The sequence below is a fragment of the Phoenix dactylifera genome, chromosome 6 (genome assembly GCF_051530095.1).
Source record: "Phoenix dactylifera cultivar Ajwa chromosome 6, Ajwa_hap1_PhDact_Kaust_v1.1, whole genome shotgun sequence".
In the NCBI taxonomy this organism is placed as follows: Eukaryota; Viridiplantae; Streptophyta; class Magnoliopsida; order Arecales; family Arecaceae; genus Phoenix; species Phoenix dactylifera.
In genome coordinates, this window is record NC_143195.1 from 27,364,207 (window position 1) to 27,387,774 (window position 23,568).

General features: G+C 50.4%; 1 protein-coding gene across 4 annotated transcripts in view; it reads left to right on the forward strand.

Annotated features, from left to right (window-relative positions):
- Nucleotides 1–21,142, forward strand: part of LOC148703190 (uncharacterized) — a 47,501-nt gene extending 26,359 nt beyond the window's left edge. For all 4 annotated transcript variants that reach the window (XM_039126727.2, XM_088723538.1, XM_088723537.2 and 1 more), the window contains one exon: nucleotides 20,734–21,142. In XM_039126727.2, coding sequence (XP_038982655.1) covers nucleotides 20,752–20,925 — 174 coding nt within the window. In that variant the 5' untranslated portion in view covers nucleotides 20,734–20,751 and the 3' untranslated portion in view covers nucleotides 20,926–21,142. The remainder of the gene's footprint in view (nucleotides 1–20,733) is intronic.
- Nucleotides 21,143–23,568: the final 2,426 nt, after the last annotated feature.

The window sequence follows — 23,568 nt, forward strand, 5'->3', positions numbered from 1 at the left end:
GACCTTGTGATCTCCATCATTGGAAGTGAAACCCAAAGGCTGTTCCATATAGATATTTTCATCAAGATATCCATTTAGGAAAGCCGTTTTCACGTCCATCTGCCAAATTTCATAATCATGAAATGCTGCAATGGCAAGCAATGTTCGGATGGATTTCAGCATGGCTACAGGTGAAAAGGTCTCCTGATAGTCAATGCCTTCGCGTTGACTATATCCTTTCGCTATTAGCTTTGTCTTATAGGTCTCTACCTTTCCATCCGAACCTATCTTCCTTTTGTAGATCCATTTGCATCCAATAGGTACGATACCTTCTGATGGATCTACTAAAGTACAGACTTGGTTGGAATGCATGGAGTCAAACTCCGACTTCATAGCTTCCAGCCATTTCTCGGAATCGATATCTGATATCGCCTCGTTGTAGGTTTTGGGATCCTTTATATGTTCCCTATCTCCCATGAGGAACATTTACTTAGTATCCTCTTCAAGCATACCTAAGTATCTATCAGGAGAATGGGAGACCCTACTAGATCTGCGAGGTGGAGGAACAACGTGTACTGGCTCTGTATGAATGAGTTCTATAGGATCCATGACTCGTTGCTTTTCAGAGATTTTCTCTTCAAGCTCAATTTTTCTCCCACTGCCTCTATCAAGGATAAATTGTTTTTCCAAGAAGATGGCATGTCGGCTCACAGACACATTGTGATCCTCTAAGACGTAAAAATTATATCTTAATGACTCTTTAGGATATCGTATAAAACGAGCACTTATGGTCCTAGTCTCTAGCTTGTCTGCCTGTAGTCGCTTGACGTGGGTCGGACATCCCCAAATCTTGAGATGACCAAGACTTGGTTTCTTACCATACCATATCTCATATGGTGTGGTAGGAACGGATTAAGAGGGAACTCTATTCAGTAGATAAATTGCGGTAAGTAAGGCATCTCCCCAAAGAAACATAGGTAAATCAGTGAAGCTCATCATGGATCGGACCATATCTAATAGAGTCTGATTTCTCCTCTCTGACACCTCGTTGAGTTGAGGTGTTTCCGGAGGAGTCCATTGTGAGACTATGTCATTCTCCTTGAGATAGTCCCGAAATTCCTCACTAAGGTGTTCTCCTCCTCGATCCGATCGAAGAGCCTTAAGGAATTTTTCAGTTTGTTTTTCTACTTCGTTTTTGAACTCTTTGAACTTTTCAAAAGATTCAGATTTGTGTCTTGTTGCTGGTGGTCCAAACCGAGAACGATTGACACAGCGGTGTGAACGGGGTTTCGTCTGAGTTGTCTTGGTTGGTGTTGGTTACGCTCCACCTTCCACCGGAAAACCTGCGAGCAAGCCTCGCACCACCACTGGGGTAGTGGGGGCCCTCCGACGATCAAGTCAGAGGAGATTGGAGGAGAAGGAGAGATAATAATCGCAAGCAAGAGAGTGCTCTGGAAGATATTGCTTACCCCCCCTTCTCCCCCCAGCCGCATATATACCTGGCTGGGGGGTCTCTGAGGGAGGTTTGTCATCGTGGGCGCGACGGAGTGGCCACTGACATGGCCGTTACAGGGCGTCGTGGAGCAGCGCTGGGTACGGCCATGACAGGGCGTAGTGGAGTTCCGCTTTGTACGGCTGATACAGGAGATCGTGGAACAGCATCGGATCCAGCCGTTGCAGGGAGTAGTGGAGCAGGAGGCCTCGGCGTGCCTCTGGGAAGCAGCCTGTCGTTATCAAGAGATCTCCGACTCGGGGTCGGAGTGCTGGATCAGGGGGCAGCCGACCCGGGGTCGGGCTGCGGTGCTGAGGATATCCGACTTGGGGTCGGATTGCTAGATTAAGGGGCAGCCGACTCGGGGTCGGGCTGCGAAGCCGAAGATGTCCGACTCGGGGCCGGACTGCTGGATCGAAGGGCAGCCGACTCGAGGTCGGGCTGTGGAGCCGAAGATGTCCGACTCGGGGTCGGATTGCTGGATCAAAGGACAGCCGTAGTCTTCATGGGCGCGCATGCCGGCCACGTGGAGCATGGCGGCTTAGTTCCCCCGTAACAGTAGCCCCCCACTTCTGAGCCTGGAACCAGAAGGGGAACGGGTGAAGGGAGTGATGCTTCGAGATTGCCGCCATCCCTCGGAGAGGCGCGCGCGCTTCGAGCTCCCCGCCTTCTTTATGGCGTATGGCGGTTGTTGCTGACCTGGCAGTCTGAGGATTTCGGCGGACATCCTTCCTTAATGGTGTCGATTTGCCTTTGGGGCGCGAGCGACCCTTCGGCGGCCAGGCGTCCTCTGGCGTCATCGAGGCATCACCCGCCTTTCCGCCTATTTAACCGGGGGCCCTCCCCTGTCCGTCTTCCTCTTTACAGACATTTTCGAGTTTCCCCTTTGCGCTGCCGTTGTTGCCGTCGGACTGTTCGCTTGCTTCTCCTTTGACGCTCTCGGAGCCGTTCTTCCTTCTCTTCCGGTGAGTTACCCCATTCTTCTACTTAGGGCTCTTCGTACTTTCTCCTTTTGTACTAGTGTACCCCAGTCGTCCCGGTCTTTCCCCCCTTCTTGTCCCCGTCCTGACCGTAGGTTTATTGGCCATTAGGAATGGGCGAAGTGAGAGCAGACCACATTAAGTCGGAGCTGGTCGCCGAGGACTTAGACAAACTCGTGGCTCGGTACCACCTTCCCGAGGCCTGCAACGTTACGCTCCCGGGGCCTGAGGAGAGGATGTCCCATCCTCCTCCAGGGAAGATCGCCATCAATGAGGGCATTCTCCAGGCCGGGTTCCGCTTTCCCCCTTCGGACTTAGTCGTGCAGGTACTCCGGGGTTTAAGAGTTGCGCCGACGCAACTGGTGCCGAACTCGTGGCGTGCCCTGACGGTCTTCCAGGTTCTCTGCCGCATGCACGAGATTCCCGCCACTCTGAATGTTTTTTGGGAGTTCTACAGCCTGAGTGGCCACCCCCAGGACAAAGGGTGGTGGTGCTTTGCGGCGCGGCGAGGGTGCGGCCTCGTCAAAGAGGCTCCTTCCTCCATTCACGGCTGGAAGGAGCGTTTCTTCTTCATCGATGTAGATCCCTCTTGGGAAATCAGGGCGACCTGGGAGACGCCGATGAAGTCCCCGATCGGCCTATCGAGACTGTCGAGGGAGGAATCCGATGGCTTGGCCGCCTTGAAGGGGTTGGTTGCCGAGGGCCAGCTCCCCCCGGTGGCCCGCTTTATTTCCGAGGATACCTTGGTGAATGTCGGTCTGAGCTCGGTCCCCACCGACCGTGAGCCCGCCACCATTTCTTTTTTGACTCTTTTCTCCTCTTTCGTCTCGTTCTTTCCTTCGGTTTCTCAGCCCTCGACCATCTCGTTCTTGTTGCAGAGATTGACGACGTCATGCGGTCGGACAAGGGACCGGCTGTTGGTAGGTCGTCCCTACTGGAAGCGGTCCGGAGGAGGAAACGAGCTCCTCCGAGCGGGGCCCCGCCGGCGAAGAAGTCCCGCAAGGAGGTGCCTCCGACGCCGACCGACGAGTCCGGGCCCACCGATCAGGGAGACGCCGTGGGCACGGACCGGCAGCTGACGCTGTATCAGCCCTCCGGTGGTGAGACTGCCGCTATTCCGGAGGTAAAATCCGAGCCCGCTCGAGACGGACGGGTCGGGCGTGATCGGTCCCCGGTCCGGCCTTCGACTCAGCCGGCTCCTGATGATCCGAGGAGGGACGCGCCGAGGCCCCGGCCGAGCGGGGCCCTATCAATTCCTGGAGTGACCCCCGCCCCGAGCACAATCAGCAGGACTCTTCCCCAGGCGATGGATAAGGGTAAGGCTGCAGAACCACCATCCGGCTCCGGGGAGAAATCGGGGTCGGCCTTCACTACCGATGGCGCCCGAAACCTCATCGAAACAGTGCTGCTGGAGAAGGACCGTCGGCGGGTCCGGGAGTTGGGGGTCTCTGACGTCGGGGCTGCCAGCTGTGTCTGTCTCATGTCGGTGAGTGTTCTTCTGGCCGCTTTTCACCATTTATTAGCTCTGTTGTTCTCCGCCTGACGCCCTCACTTTTCCTATCTCTTAGCTCGCCCAGTACATGACCCGTCTAGAGGAGTGCTACAAGGAACAGGCGGGGCTTCTGGCGAAGGCCGAGGACCGACTGAAAGCAGTGGAAGAGGGAGGCCAGGCCGTGGCGGGCAGGACGACCGGGGACCTCGAGGCGAGGCTCCGGGAGGCCGAAGAGCGGGCACTCGGCTTCGCCGCCCTCGAGAAGCAACTGTTGGAAGCTCGGGAGCAACTCAAAGTCGCCTCGGGCCTCGAAAGCAGGGTTAAGAAGGCGGAGGAACGAGCTGAAAAGCAGTCCCGGAAGGTCGCGGACTATCGAGAGAGGTGGGAGAAGGCTCAGCGGTCTGCCGACAGCGCCCGCAACCAAACCCGGTCTCTTGAAGCCAAACTGGGCGAATTGGAGTCAGCCTTGGAGAGGTCCCGCGCGAACGACCAAGAGCTCCGTTCGCGCCTGGAGGAAGCTGAGGCCGCTCGCACTGCTGCCGAGGCGGAGCGTAAGGAGGCTCAGGCTAATCTGCTGAGGGTCTCCTCCGAGGCTAAAGACCGGATTGTGGCGAAGGTCTTGGAGGCTAAGGCTCAGATTACGGAGCGAGCAGAGGCGGCGCTGGCCGAGAAGAGTGCGGAGATCGGGCGCCAGGCGGTATAGGCTTATCGTCAGTCCGCCGAGTTCACCCGTGATATGTCGGAGGCGGTACGGGCCTATCGTCAGTCTGACGAGTTCGTCCGTGACGCGTCGGACGCGGGGTCCGAATCCTTCATCTTAGGCTTCGAGGAGGGCCTGGCAAGGGTGTCGGCTAAGTACCCCGAAGTTGACCTGAGTGGGATTTCCCTTTTCGACTCCTCTCCGGCGCCATCGCCTGCTGATTCTCCTACCGCCTCCCTACCCCCTGCGGACGAGCCCGACGCTCCCGACCCGGGGGTTCCTCCAAGCTGACCTCTTGTACCTTTCGTTGTCCTCTTTTTTTGTATGTCGGCATTTTGCCAAATTGTATGGGCCTTGGCCCTGAAACAATGAAAATTAATACAAGTCGAATGTTTCTTCATCTCGCTTTCGTCCTCCTCTTTTTTTCTTTTTAACTCTTGGCAGCGTCTTGCCGACTCCTGACTCTCGAAGTTCTTCCGGCCCTAAGCCAGGCATCCGAGGGTTAGGCCTCAGGAAATTCTTCCGGCGCTAAGCCAGGCATCCGAGGGTTAGGCCTCAGGAAATTCTTCCGGCACTAAGCCAGGCATCCGAGGGTTAGGCCTCAGGAAATTCTTCCGGCACTAAGCCAGGCATCCGAGGGTTAGGCCTCAGGAAATTCTTCCGGCACTAAGCCAGGCATCCGAGGGTTAGGCCTCAGGAAATTCTTCCGGCACTAAGCCAGGCATCCGAGGGTTAGGCCTCAGGAAATTCTTCCGGCGCTAAGCCAGGCATCCGAGGGTTAGGCCTCAGAAAATTCTTCCGGCACTAAGCCAGGCATCCGAGGGTTAGGCCTCAGGAAATTCTTCCGGTACTAAGCCAGGCATCCGAGGGTTAGGCCTCAGGAAATTCTTCCGGCGCTAAGCCAGGCATCCGAGGGTTAGGCCTCAGGAAATTCTTCCGGCGCTAAGCCAGGCATCCGAGGGTTAGGCCTCAGGAAATTCTTCCGGTACTAAGCCAGGCATCCGAGGGTTAGGCCTCAGGAAATTCTTCCGGCACTAAGCCAGGCATCCGAGGGTTAGGCCTCAGGAAATTCTTCCGGCGCTAAGCCAGGCATCCGAGGGTTAGGCCTCAGGAAATTCTTCCGGCACTAAGCCAGGCATCCGAGGGTTAGGCCTCAGGAAATTCTTCCGGCGCTAAGCCAGGCATCCGAGGGTTAGGCCTCAGGAAATTCTTCCGGCACTAAGCCAGGCATCCGAGGGTTAGGCCTCAGGAAATTCTTCCGGCACTAAGCCAGGCATCCGAGGGTTAGGCCTCAGGAAATTCTTCCGGCACTAAGCCAGGCATCCGAGGGTTAGGCCTCAGGAAATTCCGCTCGTTGGTCGGCCAAGGTTGGCGCAAGCCGAGGCGACCGGTCGGGGCTTCAGGCTAGTCTGGTCCCGGGATGGTCATCGGGTTAGCCTGGCATCCGAGGACCGAGCCTCGGAAGATTCCGCTCGTTGGTCGGCCAAGGCTGGCGCAAGCCGAGGCGACCGGTCGGGGCTTCAGGCTAGTCTGCTCCCGGGATGGTCATCGGGTTAGCCTGGCATCCGAGGGCCGAGCCTCGGGAGATTCCGCTCGTTGGTCGGCCAAGGCTGGCGCAAGCCGAGGCGACCGGTCGGGGCTTCAGGCTAGTCTGCTCCCGGGATGATTATCGGGTTAGCCTGGCATCCGAGGGCCGAGCCTCGGGAGATTCCGCTCGTTGGTCGGCCAAGGCTGGCGCAAGCCGAGGCGACCGGTCGGGGCTTCAGGCTAGTCTGGTCCCGGGATGGTCATCGGGTTAGCCTGGCATCCGAGGGCCGAGCCTCGGGAGATTCCGCTCGTTGGTCGGCCAAGGCTGGCGCAAGCCGAGGCGACCGGTCGGGGCTTCAGGCTAGTCTGCTCCCGGGATGATCATCGGGTTAGCCTGGCATCCGAGGGCCGAGCCTCGGGAGATTCCGCTCGTTGGTCGGCCAAGGCTGGCGCAAGCCAAGGCGACCGGTCGGGGCTTCAGGCTAGTTTGCTCCCGGGATGATCATCGGGTTAGCCTGGCATCCGAGGGCCGTGCCTCGGGAAATTTCGCTCGTTGGCCATGCGCCTGTCGCTTGCAGCCCGACGGGGTTTCTCCGTGGCCAGCTGCGATCGTGTTTCTCCTCTTCTCCAAGCGTTGCCTGGGGAACACCAGAAGGGCATTAAACGCTAATTGATGCGTTACCTGGGAAATCGGATCGCCAGTTGCTGCTTGCGAGGAGTGTCAGTTAAGCGGCCGCGATGCGCGCGTTCTTCGAGGCGGATGCGGCCTGGGCGCGGGCGGAGATACGTGGACCTAGGGGTACAGGGCACCCGGAGTGTCCTGCACAAAAAATGCGATTAAGGAGAATGACGCTTAGGAAATCGCGGGAAGATACGCCTTGAGAGCCGGATCGGCTCCGGATTCAATGCGCCCGCATTTATTGGAGCCACCCGTATCGGAACGACCGGGGGGCCGCAGTTTGGCTATAAATATAGGTGCAGGTGCGATGGAGCCTGCCAAGCCGGAGCTGTTCAAGTTGCCATGGATCGTGGACCTTCTCTCTGGCGCATGGCTGAGAGACTCCTGCCGAAGGAACGGGAGGCGCGCCCCTCGCGACTTCAGCCAACTAGCCGTTTCATCTGGGATCAGCAAGGAGGGTCTTCCCGGCGGAACTCCGCTCTAGGCGTTTCATCCGGGATCACATCTCCCCTCCTTGAAGTTCAGCCTCCCGATTGAGCTCTGCACCAGACGCCTGATCCGGGACCGCGCCTCCATATGCTCTTCCCCCTCGTATTCCTTCTCTCCCCTAACACTGGGGAGGACCGGAATATCTCTTGGAGGTGGCGTTCCTCTGGAGGCAGCGGGAGCTTCGTCGGCGGCGGCTCCTCATCCTCTTCGTGGGGCGTGGATGGCGCCTCCGGTTGGAGGCAGTGTGGACTTCTCCTTCGTCCACTTCTTCTTCATCCGCGCCGGCTCTTCGTCTCTTTCGTGAGACGCCGATGGCGCCTCCGGTTGGAAGCACCCACTTCCGACGGGATTGCAACCGCTTCAGATGGAGGTTTCGGGATCCCAGATCTTCAGCTCCTCGGAGTCTCCACCTCTTCTTTACTTTCTTTACACCCTAATTCCCCCCTGGAAATTCCTTGTAATCACACGAGCACGCCGTTGTAACCAGAAATTATTGAAATGCAAAGCGTTATACATTTTTGAACTGTCTTTCTGGCATCGTCGTTCTACTGGTAATACATCCGCAGGTTAGCGGAATTCCAGCTCCTTAGAATTTCTCGACCATCTAGGGCCTCCAGCTGGTAGGAGCCAGGTCGGTTTACCCAGCGAACCTTATATGGGCCTTTCCAATTTGGCGCTAGCTTCCCACCTTCCGCAGGTCGAGATGCTTTAGCTCGCCTTAGCACCAGATCTCCGATTCTGAAAAGCTTCGGTCGGACCTTGGAGTTGTAATATCGGGCCACCCTCCGCTGATACATCGCCATCCGAACCTGCGCCATTTCCCTCGCTTCTTCCAAGAGATCCAGGTTCCCTCGGAGTTGTTCCGAATTGGCCTCGGGTCGGTGCGCGGCCACCCGAGGTGAGGGGAGTCCGAGCTCCACGGGGACAACGGCTTCCGTGCCATAGGTTAGGCTGAAAGGCGTCTCCCCGGTAGGGGTCCGATGCGTGGTCCGATACGCCCAAAGGACATTCTCGAGTTCTTCGACCCAAGCTTGCCCCGTCCGACCGATTCGCGCTTTGATTCCTTGGAGGATTGTCCGATTTGTGACCTCGGCCTCGCCGTTGGTTTGGGGATGCGACACAGATGTGAACCGATGCTCGATCCCGAACTCCTCGCAGAAGTCACGGAAATGCTTGTTGTCGAACTGTCGCCCATTATCCGAGATGAGGACCCGAGGTACCCCAAATCGGACAATGATGTTCTTCTTCACGAACTTCCGGACTTGCACCTCCGTGATAGTGGCCAGCGGCTCTGCCTCCACCCACTTGGTGAAGTAGTCGATTGCAACAATCAAAAATTTCCGCTGAGCTGAAGCGACGGGGAATGGTCCGAGGATGTCCATTCCCCACTGGGCGAAGGGCCAGGGTGCAGTGATTGGTGCCAAGGGGACAGAAGGGACTCTCTGGACGTTGGCGTGGCGCTGGCAGGCGTCGCATTTCCGCACATGATCCTTTGAGTCCTCCAACAAGGTAGGCCAATAATAGCCTTGCCTCATGATCTTATGCGCCAAGGACCTAGCCCCCAGGTGCGATCCGCAGATGCCTTCGTGGATTTCGCTGAGGGCGTAGGCCGCTTTCGAGGGGCGGAGGCACCTTAAGAGGGGGGCGGTGAACGAGGTCCGATACAGCCTCCCTTCATAGAGTACGTAGTGGGCGGACTTCATGACGAGTCGCCGAGCTTGATCTTCGTCCTCTGGGAGGATCCCTTCGGCGAGGTAGGCGACGAGCGGGTCCATCCAAGATGGCTCCGGATCAATCGCCATCACCGCTCCGGCCTCGCCGATGCTCGGGGCATCTAGGGTCTCCAGGTAGATCGCCCTCGACAAGTTGTGCGCGTCTGCGCCCACCAAGCGGGACAGCCTGTCGGCCCTGGCATTTTCGCTTCTCGGGACCTGCTGAATGTCAACACTGCCGAGGTCGGAAATGAGTGCTTGCACCTTCCAGACATAGCTCTGCATGGTCGGGCTCCGAGCCTCGAACTCCCCTCGGACCTGCCCGACCACCAGCTGGGAGTCGGTGAAGACCTTCAAACGCCGGATGCCGAGCTCCTTGGTGAGTTTGAGTCCTGTGACTAGGGCCTCGTATTCCGCCTCGTTGTTGGTCACTGGAAATCCGAACCTCAAGGCATACTCGGCTATCACTCCATCGGGACTGGTAAGGACCAGCCCGGCCCCTCCACCTTCGGGGTTCGACGACCCATCAATGTGAAGCGTCCAGATTGGGAGGTCGAGGCTGGGTGTTTCCGGCGGCCTAGGTTCCGCCTCCTGCCCAGTGCACTCAGCGAGGAAGTCCGCGAGCACCTGGGCCTTGATGGCGGGTCGGGGCTGGTAGCGGATGTCGAACTCACCAAGTTCTACTGCCCACTTCACCAGCCGTCCCGCATTCTCAGGATTGCTGAGGATCTGCCGTAGTGGTTGATCGGTCAAGAGGGTGACGGGATGAGCCTGGAAATAGGGGCGAAGCCTCCTGGCCGCGGTGAGCAGCGCGAAGGCGATCTTTTCCGCCTTCGTATACCGCGTCTCGGCATCCCATAGGACCCGGCTGATGTAGTACACAGGCTTCTGGAGCTTTGCCTCTTCCCGAACCAGTACTGCGCTGACTGCGGTTGGGGAGACCGCCAGATAGAGGTAGAGCATCTCCCCCTCTTGCGGCTTGGACAGCAGGGGAGGAGACGCCAAGTACTCCTTGAGTTGGTCGAATGCCACTTGACATTCGGCCGTCCAAAGGAAGTCTTTCGGGCGCTTCAACACCTTGAAGAACGGTTGGCAGCGTTCGGCCGATTTTGCCACAAATCGTCCGAGCGCGGCGACCCTTCCAGCGAGCTCCTGAACCTCCTTCACTTTGGTCGGAGGGGACATATCTTGGATGGCCTTGATTTTGTCAGGGTTGGCTTCGATCCCCCGCTGGTTGACAATGAAACCGAGGAACCTCCCGGCCGAAGCGCCAAAGGCGCACTTCGCTGGGTTCAGCTTCATGCGAAACTTCCGCAGGGTGGCAAAAGTCTCCTCCAGATCCGCGATGTGCTGGTCGGCATGGCGGCTCTTCACCAGCATATCGTCCACGTACACCTCCATGTTCCGGCCGATTTGTCCTTTGAAGATTTTGTTGACGAGGCGCTGGTAAGTGGCGCCAGCATTCTTCAGACCAAAGGGCATTACCTTGTAACAGTACAGCCCCCGGTCTGTTATAAAGGCAGTTTTCTCCTCGTCCTGTGGAGCCATCATTATTTGGTTGTAGCCGGAGAAGGCGTCCATGAAAGACAGCAGCTGATATCCGGAAGTCGCGTCGACCAGTTGGTCTATCCGTGGAAGCGGAAAGCTATCCTTGGGGCACGCCTTGTTCAGGTCGGTGTAGTCGACGCACATCCTCCACTTCCCGCTCGCCTTCCGGACAAGTACGACATTTGCCAGCCATTCGGGGTAGCTGACCTCCCTTATGAATCCTGCCTCCAAGAGCTTGTCTACCTCCTGGTCGACCACTCGGATCCGATCCGGGGCACAGTGTCTCTTCTTCTGCTTTACTGGTCGGTGGGTTGGGTCGACGTTGAGGGCGTGAGAAATGACCTCCGGGTCGATCCCAGGTACATCGGCCGCCGACCAGGCAAATACATCAGCATTGGCTCGGAGGAATTCCACTAACCTGAGCCGAGCTTCCGAGTCGAGGTTGGCACCGACCCGGACCGTACGGTCCGGGCGACCCTCCTCAAGGGGAACTTCGATCACACCCTCGGCCGGCTCCCCGTGCCGCAAAGCCACCTCGTCTCTGGCGTCAAGGGACTCGACGCTTAGGGCCTCCACGGGCTTCTTCCCTTTGAGAGTTGCTAGGAAACATTGCCGTGCGGTCGGTTGGTCACCTCGGACCTCTCCAATCCCGGCCGCCGTGGGGAACCGCATTAGCAAATGGTATGTAGAGACTACCGCGCGAAGGGCGTTCAGTCCGGGTCGTCCGAGGATAGCGTTGTAGGCCGAGGGAACACGGACGACCAAGAACCCGAGCCGCACCGTGGCTTCTGCGGGTGCAACGCCCGCAGTCACAGGCAGCTCAACGACACCTTCGGCCGAGATAGCGTCTCCAGTGAATCCTATGAGGGGGGTGGATGTTTTGTGCAACACTTGTCGGGACAAGCTCATCTTTTGGAAGGCCTCGTAAAACAAAATATCAGCTGAGCTTCCACTATCCACAAGAACACGCCTTACATCATAGTTCGCCATAGTGAGGGAGATCACCATGGCATCATCGTGGGGGGTCTGAACCCCCTTTACATCCTCATCACAAAAAGTGATTACATTTTCGACCCGCTGCCTCTTCGCGGCGGCCACCCCTGATGCTTCCACCGAGCCCCCTGCGTTCCTCACAGGCCGAGAGCAGCCCCCAGTGATGGTGTGGATCACGCCCGCGACGGGTCGATTCTGCTCCCGAGGCTCCTGAGGGGCCGGGTCGGCCGGGCGCGGGTCTGCGGGGGGACGTCGGTCGTTTACATATCGACCGAGACGCCCTCGGCGGATGAGAGCCTCGATCTCGTCCCGAAGCTGAAAGCAGTCTTCGGTGTCGTGGCCGTGGTCTCGGTGGTACTCACAGTACGCTCGAGAGGGCCTCCTCCCAGGGATTTTCTTCATCTGCCTCGGGACCGGGAGGTTCTCCCGCCCCTTGACCTCCATAAGGATCTGGGCCCGGGGGGCCAGGAGTGGGGTGTACCGGTTGAAGCGTCGGTGCGGAGAACGAGGGCGTGGGGCGCCATGGTTCCTCGCCGGTGACGGGCTTCTGCGCCGATGTTGAGGCGTCGGGCTCCTCCTCTGGGGTGCCTCTTTTCGCCTTTTCTTCCCGAGCTTTAGAGGGGCCTCGGCGGCCTCCTTGTTCCGGTGGGCGGCTGCCTCCTCGGCGTCTGCATACTGGTTCGCCCGAGACAACAGCTCCGGGAGGCTCCGCGGCAGGCGTTTGTCCAGGGAGAAGGTGAGTCTGCCCTTCCGGAAGCCACGCTTCAGGGCTGAGAGAGCCACCTTCTGGCTCAGGTTCCGGACCTCCAATGTAGCCTTGTTGAAGCGGGTAAGGTAATCCCGCAGGCTTTCTCCCTCATTTTGCCGGACATCAAAGAGGGAGTCGGAAACCAATCGCCGCCGGCTACTGACGGCGAAATGGCTGATGAAGAGGCGAGTGAACTGGTCAAAGGACTGGATAGAGTCAGCCTCCAGGCCGGCGAACCACGCCCTGGCTGGGCCACGGAGGGTCGCCGGGAAGGCCTTGCAGAGGAGAGGATCTGATGCTCCATGGAGGAGCATAAGAGTCCTGAAACTCTCCACGTGATCCCGCAGGTCCGCCGCCCCGTCATAGGGCTCGATCGCCGGCATTTTGAATCCCGACGGATTTGGGGTCCGCAGGATCCTCGAGGCAAGCGCCGGTTGGGAGGAGATCTCCAAGTCGGCGAAGGGATCTTTAGAGTGGCCCTTCAGGACCTGGAGTTGTCGGTGGAGATCGTCCATCCACCGGTCCAGGGAGCGCGACCGGTGGGTGGGAGACAAGGAGCACCGAGAGGGGGACCGACTGGAGCGCGGGTTCCTTGAGGACTGGGGGGTCTGGGAACGCGCCCGGGCCCGCCTCTTGTACCCCGCGCAGCTTCGATGGGACGGTCCCGGCAGAATGGACCGTGCTCGAGAATCTTCCTCGCGCCGGCGCTCCTCCCCATGGGAGAGGAAGGAGCGCGGGTTAAGGAGGACAGGTGAGCGCTCAGGGAGCAGCGGCTCCTGGGCCCGCTGCGGCGCCCGAGACATCACACGCTGCAGGTTCTGCACTGCCTCCGCGAGGGTGCGGACCTGCTGGGCTAACTGGTCGAACTGAGCGGCTTCGACCATCTGAATCGGGGGTGGAACGGTTGAGTGTTGCTGAGAATGTGTTGGAGACGCAGCGGCCTCCCGGCCGGAGGTGCGAGAGGCCCCGCGACCGGAGGCATTGGAAGCTCCACGACCACCTCGCCGTGCCATTACGATCGCTCTGAGATCAGGCCCTTCCTCTAGCGCCAACTGTTGCTGGTGGTCCAAACCGAGAACGATTGACACAGCGGTGTGAACGGGGTTCCGTCTGAGTTGTCTTGGTTGGTGTTGGTTACGCTCCACCTTCCACCGGGAAACCTGCGAGCAAGCCTCGCACCACCACTGGGGTAGTGGGGGCCCTCCGACGATCAAGTCAGAGGAGATTGGAGGAGAAGGAGAGATAATAATCGCAAGCAAGAGAGTGCTCTGGAAGATATTGCTTACCCCCCCTTCTCCCCCCAGCCGCATATATACCTGGCTGGGGGGTCTCTGAGGGGGGTTTGTCATCGTGGGCGCGACGGAGTGGCCACTGACATGGCCGTTACAGGGCGTCGTGGAGCAGCGCTGGGTACGGCCATGACAGGGCGTAGTGGAGTTCCGCTTTGTACGGCTGATACAGGAGATCGTGGAACAGCATCGGATACAGCCGTTGCAGGGAGTAGTGGAGCAGGAGGCCTCGGCGTGCCTCTGGGAAGCAGCCTGTCGTTATCAAGAGATCTCCGACTCGGGGTCGGAGTGCTGGATCAGGGGGCAGCCGACCCGGGGTCGGGCTGCGGTGCTGAGGATATCCGACTTGGGGTCGGATTGCTAGATTAAGGGGCAGCCGACTCGGGGTCGGGCTGCGAAGCCGAAGATGTCCGACTCGGGGCCGGACTGCTGGATCGAAGGGCAGCCGACTCGAGGTCGGGCTGTGGAGCCGAAGATGTCCGACTCGGGGTCGGATTGCTGGATCAAAGGACAGCCGTAGTCTTCATGGGCGCGCGTGCCGGCCACGTGGAGCATGGCGGCTTAGTTCCCCCGTAACATGTCTCATAAGATACACATATCCATACCGTGAATAATCATCGGTAAAGGTAATGAAGTACGAATAACGACCCCTGGCTAGCACATCGAATGTGCCACACACATCTGTATGTACCAGGATAAGTATTTCAGTGGTCCTCTCCCCATATCCTACAAAGGGCAATCTAATCATTTTTCCTTGAAGACAGGACTCGCAAACTGGATATGACTCGGAAGTCAATAAGCCGAGAAGCCCATCTTTATCCATTTTGTTCATTCTGTCCTCTCCAATATGGCCAAGCCTAAGGTGCCACAAATATTTTTGGTTTATCTCATCCCTGAATCTCTTGGATCTTTTGGCACTCACTTCTTGCTCAGACACATTTACAGATACATCCATATGCAAATGTTAGAAACTGTCAATCATAAAACCACGTGTGACTATTTTATTTCGGAAATAAATAGAACAACAGTTTTTGTCAAATGTAAAAACATGACCTTCCTGTGCTAGACATGAAACAGAAATCAAATTTCTGCTAGCAGCAGGTACATAATAACAGTCTCTAAGTAATAAACTAAAATCAGACGGTAGTCGCAGAGGATAAGTGCCCACAACCACAGCAGCAACTTTTGCCCCGTTGCCAACCCGAAGGGTTACTGCACATTCCGTCAGCCTTCTACTTTTTTTTAGATCCTGTATAGTAGTGCACAAATGAGCACTAGAATCATAATCTATAACCCAACTCGAAGTAGAGAAAACCGTAAGGTTAGTTTCAATTACGAGCAAGTCTAACATACCTTCTGAAGGTATGTCTGCCTTCTTGTTCTTCAGGCTCTCGAGGTATAAAGGGCAGTTCCCTTCCAGTGGCCATCGACATTGCAGTGGAAACATTTTCCTTTGTCATTAGTCTTTTTCTTTTGAACTTCCTTCTTTGGCTTCTTGTCTTTCTTCTGTTTCTTCGCTGGCTTCTTTTTCTTTCAAGTAGACTTTCTCTTGGAATCAGAAGTCAACTAAGTAGCAAGAACATTGCCCCTTGAATATTTCAAGGCTCCCTCAGCAGTTACCAACATGTTTAACAGTTCAGTCTTAGTGCATTCAATCTTATTCATGTGGTAATTTACTATAAATTGTCCAAATGAATCAGGAAGGGATTGAAGGATCAGATCTACTTGCAATTCCTTGTGCATGTTCATACCGAGCTCTCAAGCTCCTCTAGGTCCTTGATCATAGTCAGACCGTGATCATGGACAGACTGCCCCTCGCGCATCTTTGCCTTGAAGAGCTTCTTAGACACTTCAAAATGAGCTGTGCGACTCTGCTCACCATACAATTCTTGCAGGTGTGCCAGTATGTCCCTAGTAGTCTTCATATTTTAATGCTGACATTGGAGTTCATTGGATATGGATGCCATGATATAGCACTTGAACCTAATGTCATCGTCTGTCCACTTTTTATGCGTCGCACGCTGATCAGCGGTCGGACGTGCTGGTAATGTGGGGATATCATTGTCGAGTACATAGCCTATTTTCTTGCAACTCAAAATAATTTTGAGATGTTTAAGACAGTCTCTGTAATTAGTACCGGTCAATCAGTTAGTCTCAAGAATACGAGTCAAAGGGTTTGAAGCTGACATTATGATCTGCAGAGAGTAAAAATTATAGTTAGACTTTTGTACTTGATCCTAATTTGTTCTAGGATCTTTTAGAACAAATGTACATTCCACTATTTTCTCGAATTTCTCACACTTTCCTGGTAGGAAAACAGAAATCCTACACGACTAGGATTTCTAGTGGGTACTGCGGTCCCACCGATTTATATGCCACCTAACCTAACAGTTATTGGTGACACATAAATGGATGAGTGTACAACTCTTGTACAATGCTTCTCAAGCATGTTGCAGTGCTACTTGGTCTCTAAGTTATATGAAGACCTCACCTAACAGTTATTGGTCCCATTCCTTAGTTAAGTCAGACCCACCGTATAACCGTAGAAATAAAGTCGTCATTGGGTCCTCACCTAATAGTTATTGGTGCCCAACCCCATCTTTACCCCTACAACATCTCATGTCTATAGAGAGGTCCAGCCCCCTGATGCCACTTGCCCACTGTGTCCAGCCGAGACAAGTCAACACCAGAAAGACCTTAGCAGCTCTACTACGATGGAAGACCTATGGACTTAATATTGATTAATCATGTCTTAGTGTTTGCAACTTGAGCTCTTCATAAGAGGTAATCGAACAATTGGCCAGGTAAGCAGGTAGGAGGCTCCCCTTACTCATAGAGTAAGGTCCTAATTAAGTAACCACCATTCATGCTTTCCTAGACACCAATTAGATCAATTAATCTAATATGACTCGCTCATGTTGGTTCACTTTCGACTTGATTGAAGAGGTTTTAGTTTAGGTCTCATTAGGATTGCTCTACTAGTTTGCATCACATGTAAACCTATCTATTCCGCTCTCATTCGCATCACATGCAAATAGCACATCACAGGCAGTTATAATTGCAGCAATAAATAAAAGCAGAATTTAAATAGGTGATGATCATGGATTCTAATTAGGTCATATTACAAGCACATGCACGTCAATCGATCAGCTGGTCTTCAACTCTTGAATTGGTCCTGAGCCTCCTTGATTCGATCCCTGATCAACTCTTGATCCAATCGTCATCAACCGCTCAGATCGTTGTTCATCTCATGTACTGTCTTTGACTTGATCGTTGACATACATTACATCACAGAATTACAACCAGATATATAAAAATAAATTGCATCCCCTTTTTAGGAGGTACGCAGGCCTCTCAAAACATCAAATAAGATGAATGCAAGTATTTGAAAAATTACATGACATTACAGATCACATCGCAGGACTTTACATTTGATACCAAAAGGGTTTGAATCCAATGATCATCACCATATGCAGCAATTATAATTTTTAGATCTGAAATCTAATTGATTACGTTATGACATGGGTTACTGATCATGCTAGACATGATTCTAAACCTTTGTAATCTCATTAATAATGCAATAGAGTCATCAACTTATCACATAAAAATACAGCATGCAAAAATTAGCAACCCTGAAAAAATCTGCATGCAGAAAATTTTCAGCATGCATAACCTTTCAAATTTCAGATCTAACATGCCCGTTTATAATTAATTCTAACCTTAAACTACGAAGCCTAGGCTCTGATACCACTGTTGGAAACCCGCCCATGCCGCAGAAAATTAAAAAAAATTCAGATGACAGCGGAATTGGCATGCGCGGGATCAACGTTCATCTCATGAACATTATTCAAAACTGTTCATAGTTAGATTAGAATTAAAAACTTTAAAACTATTTGGAAGATCAGATCTTCACCTTATGCGGGTAGATGATCACCGCAAACTGATGATCGTGATTTTTGGAAGAAGGCTCGCTTGAAGCCGCATACATGTCCAGCCTCTACGAGTATCCACACGAAGCGAAAACCGATCCAAACGCTTCAATCTCCCCGGAGTGCTAGCTCTCTTGTAGAGATTGGTTTTGATGGCTGATCTTCTCCCTTTTGATCAACCCTTGATTGTGCTTGGGAGGAGGAAGAAGAAGGATGAAACTTGAAGAAGAATCAAAGCACCTTGCAGCCTTTTTTTTCCCCTTACGTTGGATGAAGGAAGGGAAGAGGATGAGGCCGCCAACACCACCTTGTTCTTCCTCCTTGCTTGCGGCTGATCCAAGGGAAAGGGAGAGGGGCTCACGGCTGAAAACAAGAGGGCTTGAATGCCCTAGGTGCTACCCCCTCTTCCCTTTAAATAGGATGTGGAGCTCCTAACTTTTAGGAGCTCCTTGACAAATTTCCAAGAGGGGCGCCGGCCCCTCTTGTGTTGCCGCACCGAGGAGGAAAAGGAGGAGGGGCGGGCGCCTCTCCTTCTTGGTTAATCTAATCCTCCTCTAAGGGGGATTAGGAGGCCCTAATGTGGTTAAGTCCTAATCTAATTAGGCTTAGACCAAGGGTGAACCAATTTTGGGTTTAATCAATGCTAGTCCTAATCCAATTAGAACTCAAATGAATTATGACTCAATTGAACTCTTCAATCTTAATCCAATTAGGGGTCATGTTAATTCATTAGATTAATAATTAATTAGGATTTAAGAAATCCTAATCCAATTAGGACTTATTCAATTTTAGTCCTAATCCAATTAGGACTCTTATTTGAAGCCGAAGTCCTAATCTAATTAGGACTTATAGGAATCCTATTCTAAGTAGGAATCTATATTGAATTCAAAATTCTAATCTAATTAGGATTGTAGGAATCCTACTTCAAGTAGGACTCTCAGTCCTAGTCCAAGTAGGATTTCCAGTCCTAATCTAATTAGGACTTTCGGAATCCTACTCCAAGTAGGATTCGTGTTTAAGTCCAATTAATTAATTTCCATTGTTCCTTCTTCAACTGATCATCAATCGAATTGATTACTTGTGATTCATAATCACGATTCAACCATCGGATCGGTCAATGCCTCTAATGTGTGTGACCCCATAGGTTCTATTCTGACTGGTAGTGAGATATATTGCGATCTCTATCACAATATCATTGAAAACTCCTTTCAATGGGTTGGAATGATTTCAACTCAACTCATTAGGGTTTATCGACCATCGAGATATTCCCTGTGAGTCTCACCATCCACCAGTGACACCTAACAGCATGTAGTGGCTACCCAGCAGAATGGAATGATGAACCTCTAGGTGCAGTTATTGTGTGATACTGTCCTATTATCGTGGATCCCTACAGGACGGAGGTCATGGACAACTCGTCAAACCCCATCGTCTGTCCTATGTCAAGATTTATTCGACTTAAGTTCGAGAGTGGAAAACTCTTTCTCCACTGTTTTTACTGCCCCGACCGAGGTCTTACGAACTCAGTCTTATAAATCACATAGGATCTCTCCTTATTTACTAAGGTCGATAGATTCCATATAGGTACATACTCTACTCCTGCAGTGAACCTATTGTAGCCAATCTACACTGCATGGACCCGTATGTTTAGAGACCATGTATACGTGCAGTCAAACTACAATAACCTCACTGTGAGTAGTCGAAGCACCGCAGATCAAAGGACCAGTCACACTACTGCAACATCAAGCAAGTCACTGACGAGTGGATAGACATCCAAGTGACTTCTTGTCTTGGTCACGCTCAATATCCTTGTTCTTTAACAAGCACATGCACTATTACTTCAGTGTCACTACACCGTGGACTCGAGTCTCGTCCATCCACAAGGAAAGCAATGTGTGCATTGATCTCATCGGATCGATCACCGTCCTCGTGATGATCTATTGATCAGGAGCATTCAGAAATTAATCACCAATGATGCATGGCTCAAATTTTTAACTCTTAAGAATATGCATCATCATCTTATTAATTATTGGACGATTCATAGACACATAAACAATATGAATGAAAAAGATGTCTTTTATTTATTCAATAATAAATAGTCAAGTACAAAATTATGTCCTAGAATTAACAATGTGTCAGCCAGATTGGCTTCTAGGGCATACATCTAACATTATCACCCCTACTTTTTTTTTACAGTTTAGAGTTTTTGTGGTGACTTCTAAAAATAACAATTTTGATACGATGGATGTCATTGTGGTGCTTCATTTTTTCTTTGAAATCCAAGACATACATAACCTCTTGTGCTTTTTACATAGCCAAGCGCACCCTCAGAAAACAATAATATTAGTTGAATCTTTTCTTGTCAATTAATTGGTTGATCATCCCTTGTCATTTATTCTTGTCACTTTTAACAATCTTATTTTCTTTAACTTCTCCACCGTCTTAATCCAGTATGTAGAAACATTTTGCCTCCATGCATGTCTGACACCAAATCTCTTAGGTTCTTCTCAATTTATCGATAAAGGATTTTTGAGCATTTTCTTCTAGGTTTATCCCAAGTCGTCCATGCAACTTCAGTCATTATTTATGGGATTGGATGCTAAAAGGATCTTCTCTTTTGTGATGAAGTGAGAGTGGTGCAAAGAGAAGGGATCCATGGCTAAAATGTGCCTGATCGCAATTGGTTGAGATGAACTTCTGTCCATAACAATAGAGATGAATCGTGATGATGCAGTGGAAAGATAGGGAGTGACCCAGGTTTTAGGTGGGTTTGGCCTGGAAGGACCTTCAATTACAACAAGGAACCAAAATAAAGAAATACATCTTTTTAAGAGTTATATGCAGGAGAACTTCAGAAAATTAGGTACAAAAGAGTGCTAAAAATGTGCACAGATGTGCACTTAACAGTTATGTTCCGAAAATCTGGGGTCTTGGGAGGGGCGAACTGAGGACAGACCTAATCTTTGGAAATTTTTTACACAAAATGGCTATCTCAGGACTCGAATCCATGCCATTGCACTTATCAGCCTGAGCCTTTACTATTGCACCAAGGAATGGCCCTTTTGTCAGTTACTTTTACACTTATGGAAAATTTTCATATTTGTCCTGATTTTTGATAATTTTTGTAATGCTGGTTACTTTTAAACTTACTGAAATGTTTGTTTGCTTTCTTTTTCTAGATACATTTATCAACATATATGGGAAAAGCAAAGGGTGGATCAATTTTCATCAGGCTGGTTTCAGCTGCTGGAACTGGATTCTTTTACGTTAAGCGAAAGAATCCTCGGAGAATCACAGAGAAACTTGAGTTTCGTAAGTACGACCCACGGGTGAATAAACATGTTCTCTTCACTGAAGCAAAGATGAAGTAATATTTTTCATGTTTCTTTCCAAACACTATCGAACCAACAATTTATGTTGCTAAAAATGAATCATTGTTAACAGCTTTCAATCTGTCGCTGGATTTGCTGTCTAGAATTTCATATGCAGCTGTGCAGCCTTGTAACTCAGACATGGAGTTCCATGGACTAATAACTAGTTTTTCTATATTTATGTTCAGAGTCCAGCAATTAGTATCATTTTCGTTAATATTGTTTGTAGTTCATTATCTGATTGACACTGTACAAACTTGGCCGGTTTCATCATATATTTAGATTTACTTTCTAAATGCATGATTTGCTATCAGAGATGGCAGAGATGATCTCACACTGCTGTGCTGGAGAAAGCACAACCGAGGGAGACGGCCTCAGCTTCTTGTGCTGTAGAATCGATTCTGGCGGCTTTAAATCCTAGTCTCATCTAGCTTTGGCCAAGTTCCAACATTCTTATTCTGAAAAAATATTTATATATAAAAAGAATTCCCATCGTCGGTTTAATATTTTAATAGAACATTTTCATCATAAAATCTTGAGAGGAAGCATCATTCAAAACTAAATTTAGCACCCTCCCCTTCAAATCCCAACACAATTTTGTCTAACTTCTTTGTCTGGGATTTGAAGCTGAAATAGCCCTGCCCTTATTTGGAGGGACGGGAATCCAATCAGGTTTAATCTTTGTGGAGACAGGTAAAATAACTCTTTATCACTTATGGATCAGACTCACATATTTGAGTCATTAACATTAGAAGACCCATTTGGTTGCAAGATAAATTAGAATAATCAAAACAAACTCGCATTCTTACATTTTATTTGTAGTATTCTGGGAAAACCTAAGCCATGAGACTAAAACGGTGGGAATGAGTGGAGGTGATGCTTATTAAATTCAAGAAAAAAAAAGAAAACTTCTTCACTAATATATCACAGTTGAATTGGGTTTTTTAATCTTTTTTGGGAGATGTCTCATTGACTGGTTAATGTTTCTTCTAATTGTATTATTTTTACATATTCAAATACTTTTTGAAAAAATATTTTGAATCGCTTGTTCCTTCTTTCACGCCAGTGTCCACGAGACAAAGGTGCCCATTTTTGGGTCAAGGAAGCACGTGGAATCTTCAGGAAAGTTAAAGCGTAAGGATACTCCGCCGCCATAAAACCACAAACGCCCATGAAATGAAATCGAATCTCTGCCCCGCCAAAAGCACCATTCTTGATATTAGGTAGCTGTGAATAAACTCTGGATTTTTTTTATTAGATCCTAGATTTTGTTGGTATATTACTTAAGGGAAGAAGTTCTAAAGTACTGAAATGGCTGTTAAGAATATTTAAGTATTAATATTTAAAATTTTTATAGTATATTTTTGTATTTTTTTTAAAAAAAAGAATTTTGAGATTCGGTTTGAAGCTCGAAGCCCAAGAGCCATGCATGTATATGTCATGCCATACAATGGAAATAAAAATTCATGAGATGATTCATAAATTTGTAATAAATCAATATGGCAGCTGATGAGAGGAGTTGGTGTTGAGAAATAAAAAAATTTTAAAAATTTTTTTTTCTATAGAACCATTGATCGGTTGTACTTGTGCTGTAATGATATAAATGGCTCGTTATTCACTCGGTCAATTATAAGATTATATAGGAGAGCTGGCCAAGTGGTTCGAGGACTTGGAAAGTAGACCACAAGGCTTAACTAGACCTGGCCAAGCCCAGGCCAAAATAAATTGCTTTAATCTTTAAAAAAACTCGGTCCTAGCTCAACCTACCTCAACCTTTTTAAATATGTTATCTGTCCGGCAGAATGCACAGCTCGAGATTAGCTAGTGAAAATGCGAACAAGTTCAATTTAAAATTGAACAAGTCAAACTTGAACCAACAAACTATATTTGAGATTAATTTCAAGTCAAATTTAAAAATAACTCAGGTTGATTAAGGTGAGAGAGAAGATAATTAATTAAATATTTTTTATTCTTTGGATTAATTAAATCTTAATTTAGGCTAGAACGGTGATGAAGTTTTTGAAAATTACTCTTCCTTAAGGTGAGAGGGAGAAGAGGAGAGTATAATATGCATATATAAAGATACATGCATGTGTACGGCAAGGATTCTTTAAATAGAAGATATTCTTCCAAGATGAAAATTAAAAATAGGTGGAGGATTCCTTATCACCAAGTAACCTTCCAAAACAAATGAAAGAAATATATGAAATATTTACAAGAGAAGACAAATCAAAGATATGAGTTAACTCCATTCAAGAGATTGGTCTTCTATACCTAAAGATAAAGCTAATCTATAATCATGTGGGCTTACATTTCCTCTCATATCAAAGATATGAGTTGATTCCATTCAAAGAATTGGTCTCTTAACCCAAAAATGAAGTTGATCTAAAAACATAAAGAACTTTTTGAGAGTTACTTTCATCATAATAGAAGAGAAGATGAGAGTATAATATATAGTTATAGGGATGCATGCATATATATATATGGCAAGGATATTCATGAAAATTACAACTATGTGATTACTTCTCACCAGGCAACCTTCCAAACAAATAAAAGAAATATATGAAATATTTACAAAAGGAGACAAATCAAAGATATAGTTAACTCCTTTCAAAAAATTGATCCCCTGTATTTAGAAATAAA